Raw genomic sequence first — 26561 nt, 5'->3', positions numbered from 1 at the left:
CAAGGTCTTTGAAGCCCCTCTTTCCGGAAAGATCACAAATAAAGGAAGGAGCTTCCGAATCACAATCATATAAACCTGAACAGGAAGCCCAGCTCTGCCATGGGTTAGCTCTAGAAGAGGAGTCAGTTATTTCACTTCTTCAAGCCTCCTTTTCTTCTGTAAAATGGAGACATTGCCATTCCCTATGAATAGACATTTAAGAAACAAAATGGAATAATGAACAGGAAGGGACACAGGAGATGCTCAACATAAGCCACTGGAAAACAAGAAAGCCTGACAAGTCATCAAAGACCAGAAAACACCCAGGATCATTTCTAAGATTGACATGAAATCACATCATCCCTCCCACTTCTGGAGCAAAGGCCTTCTACATCCCCACCCCAGTCATCTTGCTTTCCTCTATGGTTTCAAAATGTTTTCTAATTCAAGTACAAAAAGACCCAACTCAAAATGGCTCGGCATGTCAGGGAATGGGTGATGCCACCCATTAAACGCAGAGCAGGGCAGCTCCAGCTGCTTAACCCCGTAGCTCAGGGAAATCCTCAGAATCAGGTATGTTCCATCTTTCTGAACTGCCATCCTTTTGTCCCAGACTTGCCCCTCTTTGTGGTCACAAGATCACTGCCAAAGCCCCAAACGTCTCACAGTCACACACAACACCCAAGACCATGAAATAAGTTCTCTCTGCATCTCCTTTTAAATAGTACAGAATTTTCTCAGAAGCCCCTCACTGGAATTCTCCTCCCTTCCCTTTGGCTAGAAATGGGTCTCATGTCTATTTGTAAACCACTTCCTGGAAAGCTGGTAAATATTATGGCTGGTCCAATCTGATCCAGATTCTCTCCCCTCCAGGACTATAGAAGACCCTCCAGCCACCCCTTAACCCCTGACCACAGACATCTTAAAGAAGGGAGGATGCTGGAGAGGTCATGGCCCATGTGGGCTGCAATCTCCAGGGTGACCTGCACAACTGGACAGGAATGCATGTTCAGGCTGCAGAGCAGACCCCAACCCAGACCGCCCCTCACTACCTCAGTCGCTGTAGATCTGGCCACTTGTCAAAGTCAGAGGAGATGCTTTTCCACAGGACACCATGGCCCTCACTTCTAGGACCTGAATCCAACCAGTCTTAAAGGACACACATTGGGGACTCCACCAGGCCACCCTTGGTTGAGTCAGAAATGCAACCATTTATTCACAAGAACTGGAATTTCGGGTGGACATTGCCTCCCACACCCACCCTGAACAAGTCTAAGGGAGCTGGTGGCTGAGTGCTGTATTATCCAACTCAAATCATGCTACAATCGTGGAAAGATCAGAAGTTGCCTATTTTATGAAGAAAAAGATGTTTATCTAGCAAACAATTTTATAAGGCAGAAAATCCAATGAGCTTGGCGCCAGCTCAGCTGAGAGGTTCTAGCTGTGTCACATGGCAGATGGCATCATGATAGGAGCACACGGGAGAGTGAGAAGTCATATTATAAGACAGGAAGTCAGAATTCCCAGTAGGGCCAGGCTTACCTATTAAAACAACTCCCCAGAGAACTAACTCAGGGGTTCCCAAAGAACTGCTTCAGCCCTTCTGAGGACAGCACCCTCCATGACCGCCCACGCACCTAGCCTCTTGAACTCACACATTGCTACACCGAGGACCAGGCTCCTGACATAGGAACCTCTGGGGACACCCTCAAGTCACACACAAGCCCTACCTAGTCCCTGCTTATAATCACAGCTGCCTTCCCAACATTTCCCAAGCCAGGGACATTTAGGAAAAACTTTCTGCATCAAAACAAAGAGAAGCCTGAATGCTAGACCCCCAAACCAAAACCAAACCACAGCACCCTGGAGAACAGGGGGTGTGATGCAGGCATTCATTAAAAAAATAAAAATAAAAATCAATCAATCACCAAAAAACTTCAATGTAAACTCCCATTTTAGGCGTTGTTTTTTTCTTTTTTTTTTTTCCAGTTTCTTTCTCTTTTTTTTTTATTGGTTATTCAAAACATTACAAAGCTCTTGACATATCATATTTCATACATTTGATTCCAATGGTTTATGAACTCCCATTTTTACCCCGTATACAGATTGCAGAATCACACCAGTTACACATCCACATTTTTACATATTGCCATACTAGTGACTTTTGTATTCTGCTACCTTTCCTATCCTCTACTATCCCCCCTCCCCTCCCCTCCCATCTTCTCTCTCTACCCCATCTACTGTAATTCATTTCTCTCCCTTATTTTTTTTCCCTTTCCCCTCACATCCTCTTATATGTAATTTTGTATAACAATGAGGGTCTCCTTCCATTTCCATGCAATTTCCCTTCTCTCTCCCTTTCCCTCCCACCTCTCGTCCCTGTTTAATGTTAATCTTTTTCTCATGCTCTTCCTCCCTGCTCTGTTCCATTTTAGGCTTTGTATCAGGTGGAAATAGCCTGATGTGTAGAAAAATAAATACAGGTGGTCACACACCAGGGGCAAATCTGGCAACGAAGAAGGGCAGATACTAAAAGGTGTCAATGCACGAGCACTCTCAGCTGTGGAAGATCAGCACAGATCACAATTTCCTGTGCAATTAAAAAAGAAAAAAAAAAGTCTAGCTTTTACCTTTAACAAATTCAGACAAAACTGAAGGCCTAAGCCCTCTATAAAGCAGGGGAGATTTGAGGAAATAAGACCCTGAAGAGAAGGGACATCCACAGATGTAGCTGCCACATTTGGAGCCAGTTTGGCTCGAGGCTTTTCCTGGTGCGGAGCTCCTCCTCGTCTCTCCTCTCCTGGGCGCCTTGCCAGCCCTCTGGGTGCACACTCATGGCCCAGGCTGGCCCACGGCATATGACTAGCTTGGGCCCTGGCCAGTCTGCAGTCCAGATGTGGAGCCTCAATCAGGCATCTCGGGAAGACTGGCCAGGACCCAAGATAGCCGCACACTGCTGGCCAACCCTGAGGCCACATGTGTGGGAAGACAACAGGCAAGGCGCACAAGGAGAGGGGAAAACTTACCTGAAACTTATAAAGACTTATAAAATTTACACACAACCAAGCTCAACAAACCCCTAGCAGGATAAAGAAACCCACCCCTCAACACACTACAATCAAGCCTGCTGAAAGCCAAAGACGAATTCCTAAAGGCAGCAGGGCAACCGACCTGACCCACAGCCGACTTCTCCTAAGAATGGAGACCAGAACTGTAAATGGGCATGAAGGAATGTTCTGGGGCCATGGACATGTGCTAAAAATGGATTCTGATGACAGCTGCACAACTCTGTAGTTACACTCAGTGGGTAAATTAGATGGTGAGTAAATTATACTCTAATAAGCTGGGGTTTATTTTCTGTTTTGTTTTAAAACATGACCACCTCTCCTTCTACCCAGGAGGTTCCAACAAGGAATGGACATCGGGCAACCTGGTAGAAGCTATCACCAGCACCTGGCCACACCGGAACCTGATCTCTAACTTCCAGCCCCCATACCACAATACACATTTCTATGGCTTAAAATAAATGATTGATTCTTTAATAATTCTTTAATTAAAAAGCCACAACCCTAAAAAATGTTATATTAAGATGATTGATGATCAGAAGGTACTAAAATTACACACCAATAAAACTTGACATTTTCCTTAAAACACATCAAAACTCACATGAGTAGAAAGCCTCAAGTGCTACAGCTACTGACAAAAATAAATTTATAATTGGAAAACTTTCCAGAGAAATCTCCAGTCCTTCCTTCATCAGTAAATCATTCCAATTGAGGAATAAAAATGCCAGTTGTATAAAAACTTATCTAGAAATAGAGGGGGAAAAAAACTTATTTACGAGGCCAGCATAAATATGATCCCAAATATTAACAAGGAAATTGCAATAAAAAGATTATCTACTTTTTGCAAAAACCTAAACACAAATTCAGTGATAGATAAAAGAACACATCATTATCCAGTTAGGTTTGATCTAGGGTGGCAAGAGTGTTTGAACATGCAAAATTCAGTCTCAATAGATGCAGGAAAAGCATCTGATAAAATTCGACCTGTCCATGAAAAATAACTCTTAGCAGTGAGTTATAGGAGAGAACTCTCTAATCTGATAAAGCTTTGCTTCTGAAATCAGGAATAAGGCAATATTGCCATATTTCTGGGGGAGACCAACCTCACACGTGACTGAGTCACACTCCCCGACTGGGTGCTGAGGCGCTCAGTCACAGAAATGTGGCAGAGCTTTCCCCACCCTTCTTGGGTTTGAGGGATGGTGTCTTGTGCATGGATATGTCTTGCTACAGCCCCATGGGTGAGCTATGCTCACCTGTTCTTTTGTAATATAACCCCTTGCCCTGTTTAGGATAGAATCTTCCATGGAAGTGCCTTGTGTGTGTCCCCTTCTCTTACTGTGCCCTTGGGTGTGGCCTACCCAGATGTCAGTCAACCTGCTGACAGTGACATCATGAAGATAGACTCAGCCCCAGAAACCTGACTCCTTGACTCATTTGAATAACTTCTCAATAAAAGGAGTCAGCGTGTGCTCTCTCTCTCTTCCTGCGGACCCTTAAGGTCAGAGGAGCTGTCACACCGACCCCCCAAAAAAAAGGTATTTGTGTCTCTTGTTATTTTGTGCAGCCCAGTTAGCCCAGTTTACCTGGAGGACCCCTGAGCCTTTTAGCGAGAACAGAAACCTGGCATATTTCCATTGTTATTAAACACACACTGAGAGGGGAGGAGAGGAGAGGGGAGGCGGGGATAGTAGAGGATAGGAAAGGCAGCAGAACACAACAGACACTAGTATGGCAATATGTAAATCAATGGATGTGTAACTGATGTGATTCTGCAATCTGTATATGGGGTAAAAATGGGAGCTCATAACCCACTTGAATCAAAGTGTGAAATATGATATATCAAGAACTATGTAATGTTTTGAACAGCCAACAATAAAAAATTTAAAAAAAAAAAAAACACACACACACACTGGAGGTCCAATGGAGTAATAAAGCAAGAAAAAGAAATAATGGAAAGAAATAAAATTCACTATTTGCAAAGAAAACACAAGTAAAAAAATCCAAAACCATCTATATATAAACCATTATAATTAATCAGCAACCGACCTTAGCATACATGGCCTTATTGGATATGTGACCAATTTACAAAAAAGCAACTTCATTTCTATGTACCACCCCCAAATACAGAAAATCACTTGTGTGTGTATATATCTGGGGACGGAACCTGGGGCACTGCACCACTGCGCCACCTCTCCAGCCCTTTTGTTTTCTATTTTGAGACAGAGTCTTGAAAGTCGTTCACGCTGGCCTCAAACTTGAAAACATCCTGCCTCACCCTGCAGAGGAGCCGAGACCACAGACACTCATTGCCACTCCTTATGACTTTAAAAAGTCACTTGTAACAATATCAAAAGAAAATCTCAAATCTCTGGGAATAAATCTAACAAATAATGTTTACAGAAACCCACAAAACAGATAATAGAGAGGACTTAAATAGAGAAGGGCTACCCCATGTTCAAAGATTGGAATAGTCAACATTATAAACATGTGAATTCTTCCCAAGTTGATCTACAGATTCAATGCAATCCCAATCAAGATCCCAACGAATTGTGTGGGAGATGGTTTGACAAGATGATTTGAAAATGCAAAAGGCTAAGAATAGCCAAGCAACTTGAAAAATAAATTCAAGACTTACACTTAACAGTTATAAATACTTTTCACCAAAATATAGTACTTAAATCATGGTGTTATTGACATAGGGGTGATAGACTAATAAGTTCAGAAAACTATCTAAAAATACATGAACACCTGATTTATGACCAAAGTGATAATTCCAGGCAGTTCAGAAAGAATAGTGCTCAGAAGACTAGGTATCTATAAAGGAGGAAAGAAAAAAAAAAAGAAAGGTGGCCCTCTCACATTCCATATACAAAAATTAAATTCTAAGTAACAAAACTAGAAAAAAAAAATCAATGACTTTGAAATAAGCAAAGATTTCTTAAGCAGGACAGCAAAAATGGATCAGTAAGATGACAGATAAATCAGACTACTCAAATGAAGTACTTCTGTTCACTGAAAAATATCATTAAGAATGAAAGGTAGGGCTGGGGTTGTGGCTCAGTGGTAGAACGCTTGCCTTGCACATGTGAGGCACTGGGTTCAATCCTCAGCACTACATAATAAAGATACTTTGTCCATCTACAAGCAAAAAAAAAAAAAAAAAAAATTTAAGAAAAAGTGAAAGGTAAACTACAGAGGAAAGATTTTTGCAGTGTTTGTATCCTAGGAAGGACCTGCATCTAGAATAACTTAAGAACTCCTACAAGTCAGTAAGAGAACAACTCAACAGAAGAACAGGCAAAATATGTGACTGCTTCACACAAGAGGATCTGAAGGTCAAATAAGCATAAGAGACAGGATTGACAGTATTAGTCATCCGGAAATGACAAAACCACAATGAAACACTATATACCCTCAGGACAACATCAAGTGCTGGCAGGAATGTGAAGCCACCACATCTGTGGCATGAGACCAACTGCCAATAAACACATCAGGTGCTGTGACCACACTCTCCACTGAAGTTCAAGGTCTATGAATCCTCTAAATTCACCCCTGGACCCAACTGAGATGTACACAGATGTTCACCAAACCAATGGTACAAAAACCATCCCAGCAGCACTAGTCATAATAGTCCCATGCTGGAAATGGTGCCAATGGCATCCGCAGTAAAGCAGAAGAATAACTGTAAAACATTGAACTCTAGTCATGTCAAAGGAGCCACTGGTATACCAATGACACAGCAGAAACTAAAACGATGTAGAGATGAAAGAAACCAGGTACAAACATAAGTTATATGCAGTTGAGCAAAACAAATCAAGTGTGAGAACTCAGTAGTGGTTACCTTTGGAGAAGGGAGCACAGTTACTGACAGAGGGCACAAGGGGCTTCCCAGGTGCTGGCCACGTTCTAGTCCTTGATCCCAGACAGCAGTAACCCGAGTGGATCTATTTATCAAAACTTAGATTAAAAACATACATCTTTGCCTTCATTTAGCACACAGGAAAGATAATAGGACTCATAAAACAAGTTATCACCACCTTAACATGTTCAAAAATTATCTTTACCTAGGAATGTGATCCCACAAGAGCCAAAGTAAATAGCAAAATGCAAGAAGTATTTTCCTCTTGATTCTAACAAGAGAAACAGCAGCGTTGTGCTCAAGTGGCAGCCCACGCTGCTCTGTCCCAAGTTCCAGGGCACTGGAAAAGGTAGAGAGAGACTGGTGAACGAGAGCACATCTGCCCCACCAACAAAGCCAGGTGCATTCTTCAGCCAAAGTCACCAGTGCCGTGTGGGGCCAGAGTCACAGACTGCAGCCTATGAAAAGCTACAGACGCATAATTCAACATAAAATTCCACGATTTTTAAACAATAGCCACAATTTGAGCACGAGTCCCTAAACCCAGTCTTCCACATACCCTAACCCCAGAGGTCCAAATGCCGACGTGCCCCCAGCAGGCACTCCCATTACCTCCTGTATCGTGATTGTCAACAATATCATTTTGCTCAGTTATTACTTTGAGATTCAACTTTTTCCTCTTAAAAAGGTAGTGTTCTGGGATGGGGTTGTGGCTCTGTGGTAGAGCGTTTGCCTAGCTCATGTGGGACACCAAGTTCGATCCCCCAGCATCACAAAAAAAAAAAAAAAAAAATTAAAGATAAAAAAAAAAAAGTAGTGTTCCTCGCCAGGTATGGTGGCACATACCTGTATTCCATCAACTCAGGAGGCTGAGGCAGAAGGATCATTCAGCCTTAGCATCTTAGTGAGAACATAAGCAATTTAGTGAGGCCCCATTTCAAAATAAAAAATATAAAGGGCTGTGCCTATAGCTCAATGGTTAAACACCCTCTGGGTTCAATCCCTGGTACAAAAAAAAAAAAGTTTAAAAGGTAGTGTGCCTCTTCTGTAAACAGTTAATACAAGAGCATCATGGGCTCGTTCACCATTATTTTTTCTGTCACTTTTTGGTTAATTGAGCCACAGCACTCTATTCGGGAGTGATAAAGGGCATCAGCCTGCTATCAGAGATGGGGGAGCTCGGGAGAGCCAGGAATTCCGAGTCCATCCGAGTTGGGTGGGAATCCTCAGCTCTGTCTCTACCAGATATGGAATTTGGGCAAATTATTAACTCATTTGAACCATGGTTTTATCACTGAAAAAAAAGGGACCCCATCTCCTGGAAAGTCATTGTCACCTTAGCCTCCCGTCAGCACTGGCAGCCTGGGGCTTAGAACTTTCTCACCCAGTCCCCCCAGGCCCCGAGAGGCAGCTCCTGTGATTACTGTATTTCACACATGAGGAAACAGAAGCTCAGAGACATGTCCCAGAGGGCTCCTATGTGACAAGTCACTGATGTCAACCCTGCTGCCTGACTGCAGAGCCAGTGTCTGCACCACCGTGCTACATAAGGTGCCCGGTCCCACGGCCAGCAGGAGGGAGGCGAGCAGGGCCCCTTCCTTCCAGTCCTCTTTGGATTTCTTTTTCTTCCTTGGTCTGAAAGTGTTATTCCAATGGCTTGAAGAACAGCCACAAGCAGCCACTGATCTGATCATTCCCAACTCACTGCAGCTGGAACACCAGCCAGCCTCCTGTGTGAGGATTTTAATCCAGCATTCCCAGAAGGGAGGAGGTCTCAATCAGCAAGGGCTGCGAAGGCCAGCTAATGGCTAATTAACTCAGCCCCTGAGGCTGGCAGCCACCCCAGGCCAAGCTTGGTTGGTTTGTTCTAATTGGCGCTGCTTCTAATTGGTGGAAAGCTGCCCAGCACACCCCCATCAGCAGAAAACGGGCAGTGCCTTTGCCTAGCCCCACTCCCAGGTGCAGGTGGAGGCTCCTCAGGTAAGGCGGGGAGGCCAGAGATGCCCTGCAAACATGCAGCACCTCCCTAATTCTTATCAAGCCAAGTAACAAAATGGCAAGGGCTCTAGTCTGCGTAGGAGCAAACCATGAACAGACGGTCAGTGCCATGAGGGAGGCCGGGACGAGGAGAGGTTGGAGGTCAAGTGCTGGGCAGAGCAGGACACCGGGCTCAACACTTACCAGGCCTTTAGAACAAGCTTCTCGATGAAGCCTCCCAACAACCTCTGGGAGAGGCAGCCTCTAAGGCTCAGAGAGGAACTTCCTCAAGGTCACTGAAGGCTTGCCCTCACAGCCTGGAGCTGCCTAGCCATGCACAGCAGCTGCCCTCACCTGGTGGAGGCAGACAGGAGCCTCATGGTAACCAACCCCAGGGGCAGTGAAGACCAAAGAAGGGGAAAATACAAGGGCCCAGCAAGCGTCTCGGTCTCTGAGAAAAGCTCAGCAACTAGCCTGTAACATCCAGCCTCCCCGCTGCAGAGGCTTGGGGCAGCATCCCAGAGATAAAGCCACTGAGAGACCACTGAGGTTGACACCCAGGTGGCCACAGCAGCTGGCAGCAACTTCGTTAAAGCCTGAGGCCCCTAGTTTGGGATGAGGGCAAAGTCAGTAGATGCCCAGAGGGCACATCCTGTGGTACCACCTTTCCATAAGGCCCAGGGTCCTTCACCCAAAGCCCAGGAAAAACTAATGAATAAGATAATTGCCTCAAGCATGGGGAGCTCAGGTGCAATTAAATCTGGGTATTTAGGGGGGTGGGGGGGAAGACTGGGCTGCCTGGGTGCAAATCCTGGCTTTGCCACTGCTACAGTTTGCGTCCTCTCCAAAATTCAGATGTCCCCAAGGTGACAGTTTAAGAAAGGTTGGCTTTTCTCTAAACAGGCTCCCTCCTTCACGGACTTGTGATGAAGGGGGGCCTAGGAGCACGGTAGAAATACCCCTCGAAGACGGCTGCTGAACCTAACAGGAACCACATTTGTTTCTGAAAAGGAGCAACTGGGGAGATGAACAAGGAGAATCAGAGATTAGCTGAAGAGTTCAAGGAAAAGAAAAAGACAGCCACGGAGGGAGAGAGAGAAAGGCCAGGAGGCAGTCCGAATTTCCAGACACCACCACTCAACACACCAGCTGACTTTCTGCTGTGAAAAAGAACTAGCAAAGATCACACACTCTCCCTAGGAGCCACATGCCACATTAACATTAGCACAGGGACAAGGAAGATGCAGGGATTCAAGGTGGTAGCCACAAGCAGGGTTGGCAAAAACATGCCCTCTGAAGTGGGGGGAGTGGGGGGGTAGCGGGTGGGGTAGGGGGGGTAGCTGGGGGGTAGCTCAGGGATAGAGCAGTTGCCTAACAAGGACCAAGCCCTGGGTTCCATCCCAAGCAGTAAAGGGAAAAGTTGTGGGAGGGAGAGACCACAGGCCATTTTTATATGGCACGATCCACTTCCAATTTCTGATCTAGGGAATAGTGACCTCATGCATACTATGGACACAACTGAGATTCCTACCACTCCTGGGGTTGGTGTGAGGGCAGAGGAATTAACTTTTGTCAAAGACCAACGAAGGTCCAGGCTTGCTCTGAGCACCAGTTGTATGCCTTTCCAAAGGCCCACGTCCACAGCCAGTTACTATTACTGGCCTTATCCCTAATGCTTGGGGACGTGTTTTGATAACATTAAAATAGATGAGAGCTATAGAACTCAGTTCAGAGACGTGCGGTTTCTGTAGCTGTTGGAGACACAATTATGAAATGCCACGCTATCCCCATGCATGAAATTAAAACAGATTATTAATTTCTCAGCAATTGTCACACCACATTGCTGAAATAGTCACCTTGGCTGCCGGCCCCCCGAACCCAGAGGAGTCGGGAACACATGGCACTGAGATTTCTGCACAAAGGATGACTTCATTTAACACGCCAGAAGCCACCACAAACAGGGCAGTTCCATACGACTACCTCCTAGCCTGCTATTAACAATAAATAAGAGCGAGAGGGGAGAGACTCAGTGCCCCCGCCTCAGGAGGCCGAGCAGTACCTGTCTCCGTCTTGCTGGCGAAGCCTGCTGCCTGTTTGATCGCTGCCGCTGTGAGCGCCAATCCGCGGCTCCTCTTCAAGCCATGCTGCAGGACAGCTTCCAGCTGGGCGCAGAGACAGGTAACCCTGCGGGAGAACCAGGCCTTATGAAGGGAGCAGCCGGCAGGGGGCCCAGCCTCTCGGGGGGAGTGAGCCCCAGGTGTGAACCTCCTCGTGCAGGTAAACAGAAGACACCTGGAGGTAAGGCAGGGGGCCTGGTAAGCAACCCGGGCCACTCCGCGCGCACACACACCCGTTTATGTTGGTGTCACAGAACTCCAGGAAGTCCCTGACCCTCCTCACCTTCATCAGACTCTTGAATACATAGTAACTGCACACAGAAGAAGGAGAAATCCGGCCCATTTAAAAACAAATCAGATGGATGTGAAGGGGGTGGGGGGCGTTCATTGTATCCAACTGGCAAGTTCCAACTAGAATTCCTAACACTGTGTGGTTGAAGGAACACAATTACATTTTCAGAGCCTGGATTCACCAGCCTACCAAATTGGAAACATTGTGTAATTTCATGGCCTGTTACTTAGAGGAAAAAAAAAAAAACACACATGAATTCTGATTCTTGTTCTTTATTTTTGTTATGAGATTACATTGGGAACTCAGATCCAGAGGTGGCAAGTTTTTCAATTAAGTTACAATTACTGCACATTTAATTGAATTTAGAAACGGGAAATCTGGGAACGTGTCTACAGAGAAATAAGGTCAGAGCCACTACATTCAATTCTTAGCAACACTCAAAGGGCTCCTGGGCCACTACCCAATTGGGTCTTAGGCCTTCAAAACCCTTCCACTTGCTCATGCAAACAAGGGTAAGAAATCTTGAATATGTCCCATGTGCTAGGCTCTGTCTAGACTCAGAATACAAAGGTCTCACACCTTACCGCATCTACACCATGCTAGAAGAGGAGATTAACAAATAAGCTAACCAGTCCATTCAGTTAATGAGAACACAGAAGAAAATTAAACAGGATGACAAGGCAGGTGGGGATGGAGCAAGGTCACACAGATTTGGTGGTCTTTGAGTTACAACTTGGACGTGACTAGAGACAGCAGACTGGAGAGAGGGGCCCAGTGCAAAGGTCCTAAGGCCACTACCACCTGGCTCAACTCTGCCTAACCACAAGGATTTCCTGCTCCCTACCACACCTGAAGTAATAATGCTGCACTTGTTTATCTCTGTGGGTGGCAAAACATTTTCATACCTATTATTTCACTAGCTCCTCCTATCCAAATTATGACACAGGTGAGGCAGGTATTATTATCTCCATTTTACACATGAAGAAACTGAGGCTTAAAGACACTTGTGTGACCTCTCAGAGACAATGCACAACAAGTGGCAAGATCTAAAAGACAGGCCACCCCACAAGCTGATCCACCACACCCCCACAGGACATTCTAACTCGGAAGACATACTACCCCACATTGACACAACCCTCTGTGCTGGGAAAATATCACTCAAACATTAGATGTACTTTTGCTAGTCTCTCTAACTATATTTGAGGGCTTTCTAAAACCTAGAACACCCACCAAACTCCCTAAGTTCTACAGGAACAAAAAATGGGGCCAAAACATAAGCCCTATCTCAGGAAAAACAACCAACCAAACTTGGACTGTGTTTAGGCTCCTCTGTAACTAATAAAAGTCTCTACCTTTAAACAAACCTCTCCAAATACAACAATCCATTTAACAACCCCTGGCAATTCGCTTGGCTCCAAAGCACAGGTCAGTGACTGCCCTGCAGCTCTAGATAAAACCTGGCACTCATGGGGAGTGGAATGCAGTCCAGCAGAAGAGCACAAATAGTCCCTGAGGACTGGGGTCCACATCAGTACTGCCTCCCCGATGCACCCCACTCACAACCAAGCTAACATGACAGAAAACCCAGGTGGACACAGGAGCACATCATGATGCCAGCCTTGCGGGAGCCATTCCTTCCAACACCCTCCCAGCCCCTGGTGTTCCTCCTCATTTTACCTGAGCTTGGTGCCTACTGGTCATTCCATACTTCTCAAGTGTCCTCTTCCTGAGTGCTTCCTCATTCTTGTATGTCAGCTCTTGCAACTCTCTGTGTCAATGATCTGACTTCTAAGGCATCTATTCTCTGCTGCACTATGGAGAATGTGACCAAATGGCCCCTCCCCTCAGGGGCCTCCCATCATGGACGCACATTATGGACTTGATGTACATTTTGGTAAGACATGCATCTCAGAAGATGTCATGTAATTTTTAAACCAGATCCAGGAGGACACATTTGCCCAAGCCTATAGATCTTCCCTTAGCTTGTGGCAGGCATAATAAGGAGGCACTGATCTATAACCATGTCTGTCACCCAAGGTTTTCCATGGCTCCCTGTCTTTGCTCAGTTAGTTGACAATCCCTGCAAAAGCAAAGGAGCATCTGTTTTCACATGTTTCTTCATCTGCTCAGTCCAGTCCCTACTATTTCCCAGAATGCTCTCTGCCAAATGCTTTTAATTTCACTGTGGCAGGCTGGCTGCCTCTATGGTATTTTATATCAACCTCCATTTCAAGGTAATGAATTGAAATGTTTTTAACTAAGCAGGGCACTTAGTTACAGTGAATATTCTAATGTTTAAAAAGCACCTGTCAGGGGTTGGGGCTGTGGCTCAGCGGTAGAGTGCTTGCCTAGCATGTGTGAGGCCCTGGGTTCGATCCTCAGCACCACATATAAATAAATAAATAAATAGAGATGTTATATCCAGCTACAACTAAAACATTTCTCAGCATCACATATAAATAAATGAATACATTAAAGCTCCATCAACACCTAAAAAAATTTTAAAAAGCACCTGTCAACAAAAATCACTCCATGTTTTTATGCATACAGTCATACAGTTATTTACCAGATGAATAAATAAATAAAATGCAGCCTATCCATGCAATGGAATACTATTTGAGAACAAAAAGGAATAAAGTACTGATACATGCAATTACATGCATGAACCTTGAAAATGTTATGCTAAAGAAAACAGACCCCCCAAAAAAACATTCACTGTATGACCCCATGAAATATCCTGAAAAGGTAAACATATAGGAAAAAAGGCAATTTGTAGTTGTCTAGGGCTGGGACTGGGATCAGGGATCGGTGTAAACTGACACAAGGGAATTTAGGAGGATGCTGCAAATGTGGGGATGTTGCACAACTCTATAAATTTACTAAAAAATAAATTTACTGAATTTTTATTGAATTGTATACTACAAGGGGTAAATTTTTGTGGTATATAAATTAGAACTCAATACAGTCATTTAAAATGAAAAACTTTCCTGAAAGTGCTCAGGAAAAATCTGATGAGGAAGTAAAGTTATTTATAACTTCCTCCTGCTGAATTTAAAACTGTCCACCAACACCAGCATCACAGGACACTGCTAGAACTCAACTAGTTTACTGCTAAGATTCTGCAAGCATTTGTTTTCATGATCAATGTCTTGTATTTCCAAGACTGTTCAACCGGCGACCTTAATTTATTATTCCTAAGAACAAGATGCAGTGGCATATGCCTGTAATCAAGGAGTTGTGGCTGAAGGATTGCAAGTTTGAGGCCAGCCTCAGCAAGTTCAAGGCCAGCCTGGGCAACTTAGCAAGGCCCTGACTCAAAATAAAGTTTAAAAAAGGGCTGGAAATGTAGGTCAGTGGTGGAACACTCACCTAACATGCTCGAGGCCCTAGATTCAATACCCAGCACCAGGAAAAAAAAAAAATCCTCAGAATCCTGTAGTTTATATGGTAAATATTAGAACAGCAGGCAGGATCAGCAATTTTTTTTAAGTTGTTGATAGACCTTTATTTTATTTATTTATTTATTTATTTATTTATATGCGGTGCTGAGAATCGAGCCCAATGCCTCACACATGTGAGGCAAGCGCTCTACCACTGAGCCACGGCCTCAGCCCTAAATGCTGCATTTTTATAAACTGTCTCTAGTGATGGAAGAGCATATTTCAAATTGATTATTTCACTATGTTACAGCTTTAGTGGGACCTTTATGAGAAAACGAAGAACAATCATGAAAATGAATAAGATGATCTTCGCAAACCTCTATTGTTACCTGGAATGGAGTCTGTAGTACCCATAAAACTCATCCAATTAACAGCATTAGCCACATCTCAGATTTAAGATGGTATAATAATCAATTAGCCTTGCTAAATGACAATCATGTGAAATGGGTCGTGGCCTACATGTATGTTTTAAAAATTAAGTTTGCAAAAATGTTCAAACACTTTGCCCATGAACTTCACTGACAGAAATCAATCCTAGACTATAATCTATAAGTCAGGTAGATAAAAAGATAAAGATAATAGAAATATTTTTTTAAAAATATTATTTACACTAGTGGAAAGTTAGAAACCAGCTAAATATTTAATAATTGTGGAACTGGTTAAACAAATGTTAGCACATCCTATAATCAAATGTTATTTAGCCCTTAAACACATTTACCAAGAGCTTTATACGATATGCAACATTTATAATATAATGTAAAACAAAAAATGAGCAGGATATAAAATTGTATATTAAGACTGTTCTCAACTGTGCTAAATACATACACAGTTCAGAAGGGAATTATGTTAAAACATGAAGAGCCACTGGTCAAAGAAGATAGGTCAGGTTTTTCTTGCCTTCACACTTTCTTGAACTTTCTAAAACAAGCATTTAAAAAAGTATTCATGCCACAAGAACCAGAAATACTGCTACCCGGAGGTATAAAGAATGAACAAATATGGATTAAAGGTTGTACTGAGTAAAAAATCATGCACCTATTTAAAATGCATGCAGAAATGGAAAAAACATTTTTAAAAGCTTGAGCTACAATGTTAAGTGAAAAAAAGCAGACCTACAAATAGATATAAAAAGTGTTTCTAACCCACAAATTTTAAAATACTGCAATAAAAGACTGACATCCAAGTTGATTTTTTTAATGTACAACTATAATGCACCAATAAAAACATGTAGGGAAAAAAAGGTAATTGTTTTAGGTAGACAAAATGAGGGAGAGGAATTTCATTAGTAATAGTGACAAAGGCAAAATAAACCATTTTTAACAAGAAAAATACAAGCCCTAAATGAAGAAGGGCATAAAATTTTATTAAAGGATATAAAGATCAAAAATAAATAGAAACTACCAGATGTGGTGGCACAACCTGTCATCCCAGTAACTCAGGAGGCTGAGGCAGAAGGATAGCAAGCTTGAGCCCAGCCTCAGAAACTTTGGGAGACCCTGTCTCAAAATTAAAACTAAAAAGGGCTAGGGATGTAGCTCAATGATAAATCACCCCTGGGTTCAATCCCAGTACCGGAGGGAAAAATAAAAAATAGAAACATCATTTTCCTGAAGGAAAAAAAAAAAACTTATTTTAAGAAATGTCAATTCTTCTCAAATTAATGTATAAATTTAATACAATCCCAATCAATTGCAATAAGGACTTGGCACAGAGTCTTTTGGGGGACAGAGATAAAATAAGTGATGAAACAGCACTGAGAGCCACCCCCAGTAACAAAAAAAAGTGGAAACATTAAAATAACAGGAGCATTTCCATTCAGATGGCAAGAATGGGCTATTCAACCAGTGCTGATGCCAGGAGCTGAAAGAAAATAAGGATGAACCTCTCCTCTATCTCAAAGCACAGATGGAACTCAGTTCCAGAGGGATCGAGATCAAACAAAAATGTTAAGTGTATAAAAAGTAAATGTGTAACAATAAGAGAGAAAATTATTCTTCCTGCCCTGAGGAACTTGAGGACTGGATACTCTGGAACCCAAAACACTAACCAGTTCATAGAATTCATCACATAAAATTTTAAAACACAATGAAAGATATTGTAAAAACAATGAAACAATATACAACACACGAGAGAAAACATTTACAGCACACACAACTGTAAAGAGTTAACAGTCACACCCCATCGAGAGGGTCTACAAATGGGTTTTTAAAAGATAAGCAACTCAAAACTAAAATACTAGGAAGGTGAACAACGTAACAGGAGGAAAAGCATTGACCAATAAACCTAAGAAGATACCAACCTCCTGATAGCCAACACTGAAATACCACCGATCGCCGTGCACGCAAGTATAGGGAAATACGAATTGTTGATAAAAATAGCAACTGCTACATTTTTCTGCAAAGAAATCTGGCAGTACAATTTTTGAAATGCCCATACCCTTTGACCTAGCAATCCCACTTCTAGGAATCTACCCTATAAAAATAAAAGCACTACCAATTAGAAAATGAGCAAGACATGAACAGACGGTTCACCAAAGAGGATATACAGATGGCCAATAAGCACAAGAAAAGATGTTCAGCATCACTAGCGAAATGCAGGTTACAACCGCAGTGAGCTATGCCAATATCAACCCTGGCAAGGATGTGGAGGAACCAGATCACCCACAGCATGCACTGCTGGTGGGAACTAACTAGGCAAATAGCATACAGCCAGGCAGAGGTACTCTTGGGTACTTCAAAGAAATTAAGACATATATTCTGCAAACATATGCACACGTACCTGCACGTTCCTAGCCGCATTATTTGTAATATCCAAACCTCAAAAACAACCCACATGTCCTTCAAGGGACTAATGATTAATCAAACTATGGTGCAGCCACACTTTCGCACACTACGATTGGTTTTAGGTCCTTAGTCCTAAGTTGTGTTTTAGTGTTGCTCTGCTTTCTTGGCTAATAGGAAGTTGAATATCTTTTTATGAAATAGCCATGGAATCGTCTTCAGCAATAGAAGGGAGCACACTATTGATAAATGCAACAACCTAGATGAATCCCAAGGGAACTATGCAGAGTCGGGTGGGGGCCAATCCAAGAAAACTGCATACTGTTGGACTCCATTTATATACTATTCTTGAAATCACATAGAAATGGAGAACAGGTGCGTGGTTGCCAGGAATTGAGAACAGAGAAGGAAAAAGGAAGGATGCAGGTGTGTTATAAAAGGACAACAAGAGGCTCCTGCGGTGAGGAAATCATGCTATGTCCCCACTGGTGGGAGAAACCAGAACTACACGGAAGATGAAATTGCACAGGACCACACACACACACACACACACACACACACACACTCTCACACACACACACAAGTGTTTCTGTTTTTTTTGTGGCTCTGGGGATTGAACTGTGTAGCTGGGATTATCACTGCACCCAACAAAACCATAGAAATGTGAGAAACTGTCCTTGGATTTTTGCAAGATGTTACCTTCGGAAGAAACTGGCTAAAGGGCAAATAGAGTCACTCTTTCATTATTTCCTAAAACTGTATGTGGATCTACCATAAGCTCCAAGTTAAAAGTTGAACTAAATAAACCTCATACAAAAGCACTATAGTAGGCCGACACATATGTATTCACAAAAAGGTTTGTTGCAGCACTGTTTACAATGGCAAGAACAAAAACAAAAAGAGACATAACCCAAACATCCATTAACAAGGAAATAGTGTAAAAAAAAAAAAAAGTATGGCATTCCCAATATTCAAAATGTTATGCAGGCATTTAAAAAAATGAGACAGGGCTGGGTTGAAGCTCAGTGGCAGAGCACTTGCCCAGTATTCACAGGCCCTGGGTACAATCCCCAGCACCACAAAAAAAAATTTAAGAAATAAAATAAAAACAATGAGATTCCACATTTCATTGACCCTAAGAAGCCTTTCCAGCCCTTATGCATTTTAATGTCTCTGAAATCAGGTGTGCCTCATTATTGATTAAATTATACAATTAAAATCGGCATTGATTTTTCTTTCTTAGCTACACATAAAGATGCCACAATGGTTAAGTTGCTCTATTATGTTATCTACTGATCTAGAACAATGCCTGTAATATATAGCCAAGTTAATTAAAAATGAAGAAGCAGGTTACAAAAAAGCAAGTCGTATAAATGGTGTGATTCTCATTTGAAGGAGGAGGAGAAGCCGGCTTGGGTGAGAAATTCCTCTCCGTTTATGCAACATTTGCCGTAATTTGGGTGCAATGGCACACAGAGCAAGGGTGCTGCAGGCTACAGGCCAGGCACCTCACCCCCTCTGCCTGATAGCCCTGGCGCACAGTGGCCTCCCACACCCTTGCTGGGCCGGGGCCACCAGGACCAGACAAGCCCCTGGGCTCTCAATCAGGCTTCCATGCTTTGATCCAGGGTATCCCACCTCTGCACTAAGAAAATCATAGCTCAGAGATAAAGAGCCAAAGGAACTGTGAGAAAATTGGACCCAACTAGGAGAAAGTCAAACTGGACTTGTGCCTTATCCCATGGGTCATATGAACATAAACTCCAGATGGATTAAAAGTTTAACTGTAAATAATAGAAATCTTACCAAGAAAAATAAAACAAAAAAAGGCCACAAGCACAAACTCACACTGGAGAGGATCTTAACAATACTGACAACTCAGAAGCCGGGAGGCAGGCAGGTAGGTGTACGGTGAGTAAAGAAACGACCTGTTCACGTGACGTACAACCACAAGATGGGACCTCGTTAGAATACGTTGTACTCCGTGTATGTGTAACATGTCAAGTTACACTCTACTGTCACGTATGTCTAAAATGAAGAAAAATTTTTAAAAATGGAAAATGTAAAAGTCTACCACATGAAGATTTCCCAGTTGGGAATACAACGGATCCCTGACCTATGTTTACTAAGACGGATGCTTGGAAAACAATGTCTGCCATTCAAAGAACAGATTGCCATAATACACAGACGACAAAGGGATGAATGATAAGAAAATGAGTAAATAACATGAAGTTTTGCACAAAAGAACAAATCCAGGCAACAAACAGACACGTATTTTAGAAAGATACTGATATTTATTAGCAATCGAGGGAATACAAATTGAAGTGGCAGTGAGCTACCACTTTTCACCTTCCAGGCTGATAAAATATCAGAACGCTGAAGACTATCACCAGAAAGAAAGAACCAGGAGTCTCAAGTGCTGCTGCCAGAAACACTTAGAAAGCTAGAAACCCTTCCCCGGGACCCGGGAACCCAGCTCGGGACATCTACACAGAAGAAATCAAGTCCTCAGTGCACAAGGCAAGGTGCTAGGGTGGCTACTGCTTCATTGTCCAGAGTAGTGACAACTGCGACAGGTCAGTGTTCTTTCGCAGGCAGCACTCCTCCTGGGACACCTTTATTCTGCAATAGACTGCAGCCTTTAAAACAGAATTGTTAGAACTATTACTTGGAAGTGTTTCAGCAGGAGAAGGCTAAGAAAAAAAAATAAAGGTACAGAATATTACACATGATCCCATTTCTGCTCTGCGTGTGTTGTGTGTGTGTGTTTCATTTGTAAATGATTATATGAGAATGAAAAAGAAGGAAGGAAGGAAGGAAGGAAGGAAGGAAGGAAGGAAGGAAGGAAGGAAGGGAGGAAGGAAATAGGGCTGGAGTGTAGCTCATGGCAGAGTATTTACCTAGCATGTGCAAGGCCCTAGATTTGATCCCCAGGACCACACACACAAACACACACACACACACACAAAGTAGATAATTCCTGGGTCATTAACTTAAGTTACCCAAAGGGATGAAAAACATGTAGAAGAGATAAAATCAGGGCCCTTCACCTCATAAAACAGTTGACAACACAGCAGCAGTGCAGACTCATAAGGAGCCATTTTCAAGTCACCACAGATGCAAAGGTTGAGCAGAGCCGAGAGGCCATCCTCACTGTCCACTCAGACCCCAGACCCCACAGCCTGCCTGCCCACCCGGCATCCTGAGCAGAAGCTGTACTTCTGAAACACAGAAAGGACTGCCAGGATGTTTAACTTCTTTCCTTTCTGCCCCACACCATAGGTACACAAGGAACACAGAGGAACCTGTTTGTGTTAATCATCTTAATGTGTCAGAAAGAAACTGAACCAGCTCACCAATCTTTGATGATGGCATTATTTTAATAAGAACACAGTAGACAGTGCCTTGAAATTCTACCTTAAGCCAACCTCTGGCTCAGGGTGGCACATAGAAAGGACATATATTGTGAAAATGGTACAGAAATAGCCAAAGTTAGAAAAAACAAAACCTTAGCAGGTCGAGATATCAGAGAAATACACTCTACACACCCAAAAATGCCTCCACCACTTCTCTACCCAGGAAGAGCCCAGAATCCCCACCCTGCCCATTTAACCACTAACCAGCCCACAGTCAGCTCGATACTATCTAATTATCATCACAGGCCACATGATTGTCACCACAGTTTCCATGTCCATCTCCTGGACTCCACTTGGAGTTCCTTGACAACAGCAACCATCTCATCCAGTTCATCTCCCAAATGCAACAGAGCACCTTCAACATAAGTATCTGTTGAATGGAGGAATTCATGACCAATCATTCTGGCCCTTAATTTCAGTAAATACTCAAAAACACAGGTATGGGCTGGGGGTGCAGCTCAGTGGTAGAGTGTTGGCCTAGCGTGCACAAGTGTTAGAGTCTGTAAACAAGTCAGGATGGCACCTGGCAAATGTTAGAGTCTGTAAACAAGTCTGGATGGCGCCTGGCATTTTGCCAGAGGGAGTGGTTTGAGAAGTAACAAAACGAGCCATTAAGTGTGGAGATTCCTTATTGGTTGACTGCTGTATCTAGTTTATGCTAATTAAGATAAGCTGTGTGGAATGTATAAATATCGCTCCGGTCCTACAGGCCCTATTCAATCCCCAGCACCACACACACACACACACACACGCGCGCATGTATGTATGCCTAGTCGTATTTTTAAAAATCATATTAAGTTTGTCAAGTTCTTGCTGGGTGTGCAAGGCTGCAGCTAATCCTCACCATAACCCTCGGAAGTGTGTACCATAACTCTTCCTTTGATTTTCTGTGGTGCAACCAAGGCTTAGAGGAGATAAAGCAGCCCAGATCCCCACAGCTGGTCATCAGTGGCTTGTGACCACAATGGGCAGGGTATGTCTGACACCAAAGCACACAATGATGCAATGGCGACAACAGTGGTGCTTACGTGCTGTTTACTGGGGCGTGCGCTGCTCTTTCTTAGCAACCAGCAATACATACAAGATAAATCTTGATTTAAAATTGATATGGAGATGCTCAGATTTGCTAAAAACCCTAGAATCCCACATTTGCTAAAAAAAAAAAAATTCCGAAAAGTAATCAATTCATTTGATCAATACAGTAAAATTAAAAAAAAAATAGGGCTGGGAATGTAGCTCCAGGGTAGAGCACTTGCCTAACAAGTGTGAATATCTACTAGGGAGTCTCTAAGTGGAAATAAAGGACTTGGGGTAGATGTCAAATCCAATTGAACCCCGGAGATTTGCCAGGATAACACCCAGTCAAAACCTCAAACTAAAAAGAGGCTAGCAAGAAACACATGATACAATGAAGATCAAAGTCATCTGATGAACCCACAGAGACACTGAAAAGAGGAAAAATGCCCCTGAAAAGGCTGTTTGGTTTCATAAGTGTCCAGGGGAACACATGTGACAATTTTCAAATATGTTAAGAATAACATTAGAGAACAGCAAAGGGCAGCTGGTTTTGTTTTTTTAGCTTACTGAAATGCCCAAAACTGTTTCTAATTCCCTAATAGATAAAAATCAAACACACACACACACTCACTCATACACACACACACACACACACACACACACACACTCATACACCCTCTCCCTGGCACGCTCTCAAAGAAGAAACTGTCCTCTGGTTTCTCCTGCCCTCCTCACCTGAAAGACGGACAAATATTTACAATTTTCAAACATTCTGAGATAAATACCTAAAGTCAACTCAGCAGCACTCATAATGGCAGAGACTCAGCGTATAGTAAATATCTACAGAGTGTGAAGATTCTTCACATGTAATCAAAATGACAATCAATTTTTTAGCCAACAATTGCTAAAAACTTACTGGCTGGCAGGCATCATTCTGGGGCCTGCACATAAGCTAACTCTCAATTCCATGATACGAAAATTAATGGCACTATCCCCGTTTTATAGATAAGGAAACCGGAACACAAGAAAGTCAGAAACCTGCCCAAAATCACACCATGACTGGGAACTAGCAACATCCAGATTCAAACTCTGAGGCTTGAACCCCATACCCGTTTTACTGCCCCTCTGCTTCAACACTATTTATAATTCTGCAGGGAAATGTCTAGATTATGTTCTGTAAATCCACATGGAAGAAGATGCCTCTGTGGAAGAGTCACATATCTAGCCTTTGAGGTAACTTCCAGGACCTGCTGAGTTCTTGGGCCATTATTTCTACAGGGCAAACTAATCAAAAGCTATTTTAAATCCTCACCACAGGCCAGTCTGGCAGAAAATGGGATAATTTTAATGAGCCATGAGAATGAGCCTTTGTTCTCAGGGGAAAACAGAGCTAAAAAGCAACACCAACAGAAAGTGACGACAAGCACTCATGACAGAGCCCAGAGACAGCCACCGCTTCCTCCTGGGGAGGTTTCTGGGGACACAATCTGAAAGGAAAACAACTCCTGGCTGTCATTTCCCCTAAATGTTGTTTTAGGCTTCGTGTGAGGATGGCTGCATCTTGCTGTATCAATCTCACAAGATCCAACAAACCTCTCCTCCCCCTCCCCCCCAACACACACTTTTGATTTCTGGCATTAGAAGAAGAACATGTGCTGTGCAGCCTCAAAACTCCAACAAGCACCCTGGCCCTGCTGACATGTTCTTCCCTACCACGTCTTCACCAACACTTGGGCCACTCTGTCACATTGGAAAATGTGCATTTTTTTTTTGTTTTTGGTACTAGGAATTGAATCCAGAGGCACTTAACCACTGAGCCACATCCCCAGCCATATATGTATTAGAGACAAAGTCTCACTGAGTTGCTTAGGGCCTTGCTAAGTTCCTGAGGGTGGCTTTGAACTCAAGATCCTCCTGCCTCAGCCTCCCAAGCCACTGGGATTACAGGCGTGTACCACTTTGCCCAGCTGCACTATAATTTAATTATTTGTCTTAAACTTGACTCCTTTTTTACTTAAATATATCTGTTTTAAAAAAGAAAAAACTATATTGCTAAAAAACTATATGCTATATAAAATATATATATGTACACTATGTAAAAACTATATGCTACTATAACCAGCATCACATGACATAAACAGAATAGGACTTAAAGTCAAGGAAATTGAAGTATTAAATTCTGACTCTCTGCATAGACAGAAAAAAAGCTGAGACTGAAATCTGCACATGCTGTTTAAAAGCGGGGGAGAGAGGTGTAAGAGACATGTATTTTAAACTATTTTGAACAAACTGACATTTTTGTAGGTCAAAAATGATCAAATATTTGCAATTTCATTTAGTTCAACTTAATATCAAACCGAGTCTTTCCCCTTGATATCATTGAGCCTGAAAAAGAATTGAAAGAAATACCATGACATTTAACATCTAAAATGATGTCAAATACTTGCAGTGACACAAATCTCTCACTTTGGGAAAGTGTGTGCCATAAAACAACAGGGGACCTGGCTTTAGAGAATGAGGGCCACACTGGGAACCAGAAGTCTGGGCTCCAATCTTCATTCCACTCCCGACAAGCCCCACGTCAACACTGGGAGACATGATAAATAAGACTGCATGAGTGACCAGTCCCCTAGCTTCTATGCCTGTAAGTAGGAAGTCTGTCCCCCTCCTGCCCACCTACTCCCCAGAGTGGCTGCAAGGATAAAGTGAGACAGGTGACCTGATGAGAGAATGTTCGCACCACATAGCACTGTCACTACAAAGTCACCACCACAACAGCTGGCCAAGTGAACAGCTGCTGGGCTTTGGTCACCTTGTATTCATTCTACCTTTACAAAAGTACCCATATTTTATTTTTGTTTTGTTTTTCAGTACTAGAAAATGAACACAGGCTGCTTTATCACTGAGTAATGCCCTTTTTTCCACTTTAAGACAGGTGTAAGTTGCTTAGGCCAGCCTTGAACTTGCGATCCTCCTGCTTCAGCTTCCTGAGTAGCTGTGATCTCAGGTATGCACTACTGAGCCCAGCCCATATTTGGTTCTGAAGGTTCACTTTTTCCTCCCTGGCTACAGACTTGGTGGGATAGTGAACCTAAGTAGACATCTTTTCACTAACAGAAGCCAACAGGGTCCCAGAAAGCTCCTTCAGCCAAATCCTGCTGCTGCTACTGCTGCTGCTGGCGGCCCAGGGGAAGCCAAGTGAACTGAGACTGGCCAGTCAGATGCTTCCTCCCTGGAATGTCAATTAAACAGAATAGAGAATGAGAGAAGAGCTAGTGCTTCCTCCAGCAACAGGGCCACTCGTGCAAGGAAACAATTTCTGGAGCTCTTACTTCTGACTTAGGAGCCTTCCAAAGCAGCCTGACTCCTTCCTATTCCCAAACCTTGCCAGCCATGGATTTTCCAATATTCTGTTACTTGTTACCAAAGAGTCCTGGCAGATACACCAGTGTACCATTGTCTTAGTTCATTTTCTGTTGCTATAACAAAATATCTGAGACAGGATAATTTATAAAGGAAAGGGTTATTCTGGCCCATGGTTCTGGAGGGTGGGAAGTTCAAAAGCACAGTGCTGGCAAGAGCCTCATTTTTCTCAACTAAAAGAAGAGCAATCAGGTACATACAAGAGAGAAAGGCAGACTGAACTCCCTTCCTAGCTAATTCATTCCCAAGAGAAAGGCATTAATCATTCATGAGGGGCTCTGTTCCCATCACCCAGACACCTCCCACTGGGCTCCACCCTGCTTACATTGAAGAATGAAGGTTCCAACACATAAATTCATACCATAGAAACTATCCTTTCAAAGATTTTTACTGATGGTCATCCCAACCAGCTAACTCTAACTGCAATCAAAGCAAACATTTCAGAAACCTGTCTAGAACTTCTTTTATAATTTTTTTTAGTTGTAGTTGGACACAGTACCCTTATGTTATTTATTTATTTATTTATTTATTTTTATGTGGTGCTGAGGATCGAACCCAGGCCTTGCACGTGCAAGGCGAGCGCTCTACCACTCAGCCACAATCCCAGCCCCCAGAACTTCTTAAGACAGTCAATTTCAAATGGTATTCAAAGATAGTACTTGGCCTATTAAGACAAATCTCTCACAAAATCTCTCTATTGTTTCCAAGAAGATGCTGATTTTTAGATTCCTGGAGAAGGCTGATGCAGGAAGAGATGCATATAAGATGCCCCGTTTTCCAAATAGGACCAAGAAAAGGGCCCCAAGTTACATAGAAAGAAATCTTCCAACTTCAGTTGTTCCTCTGAGAGCAGACGCAAACTTCTACAAAGCTCATAAACTTACAACTGCCCCTCCATTCTATCTGCAGTCTACCTCTCCGTCGACAGGCAGTGAATGACGGGCAAGTATCGTAAGCTGGGTGACAGTTGGGCCCAAGCAGACTGCACTCCCACAGCATCCTGATACGGGAAGAAACCAACATCCCCCCATATCCAGCCCAGTTGCCCAGTCTCTCCATTGTCACAATTAGCAAGGCGTACCTCGTCTTCAGGCCAGGAGGGTGTGCAGTCCAACCACAGGGAGAAGGGAAGTGATTCCCAACCAGGGTGTGTGCACCCACATACCCTCAAGGCAGCCTGCGGAGCATCAAGA

The 26561-nt window shown here is 43.1% G+C and overlaps 1 protein-coding gene across 1 annotated transcript in view; it reads right to left on the bottom strand.

The window, feature by feature from the left end:
- Snx29 (sorting nexin 29) overlaps positions 1 to 26561 on the bottom strand; it is a 385059-nt gene that overhangs the window by 336000 nt on the left and 22498 nt on the right. The window contains exon 4 of the mRNA XM_027940802.3: positions 10943 to 11067. Within this exon, the coding sequence (XP_027796603.2) occupies positions 10943 to 11067 (125 nt within the window). The remainder of the gene's footprint in view (positions 1 to 10942; positions 11068 to 26561) is intronic.

This window comes from Marmota flaviventris, chromosome 19 (assembly GCF_047511675.1).
Source record: "Marmota flaviventris isolate mMarFla1 chromosome 19, mMarFla1.hap1, whole genome shotgun sequence".
Lineage (NCBI taxonomy): Eukaryota > Metazoa > Chordata > Mammalia > Rodentia > Sciuridae > Marmota > Marmota flaviventris.
This window is presented reverse-complemented; position numbering and strand designations above follow the sequence as displayed.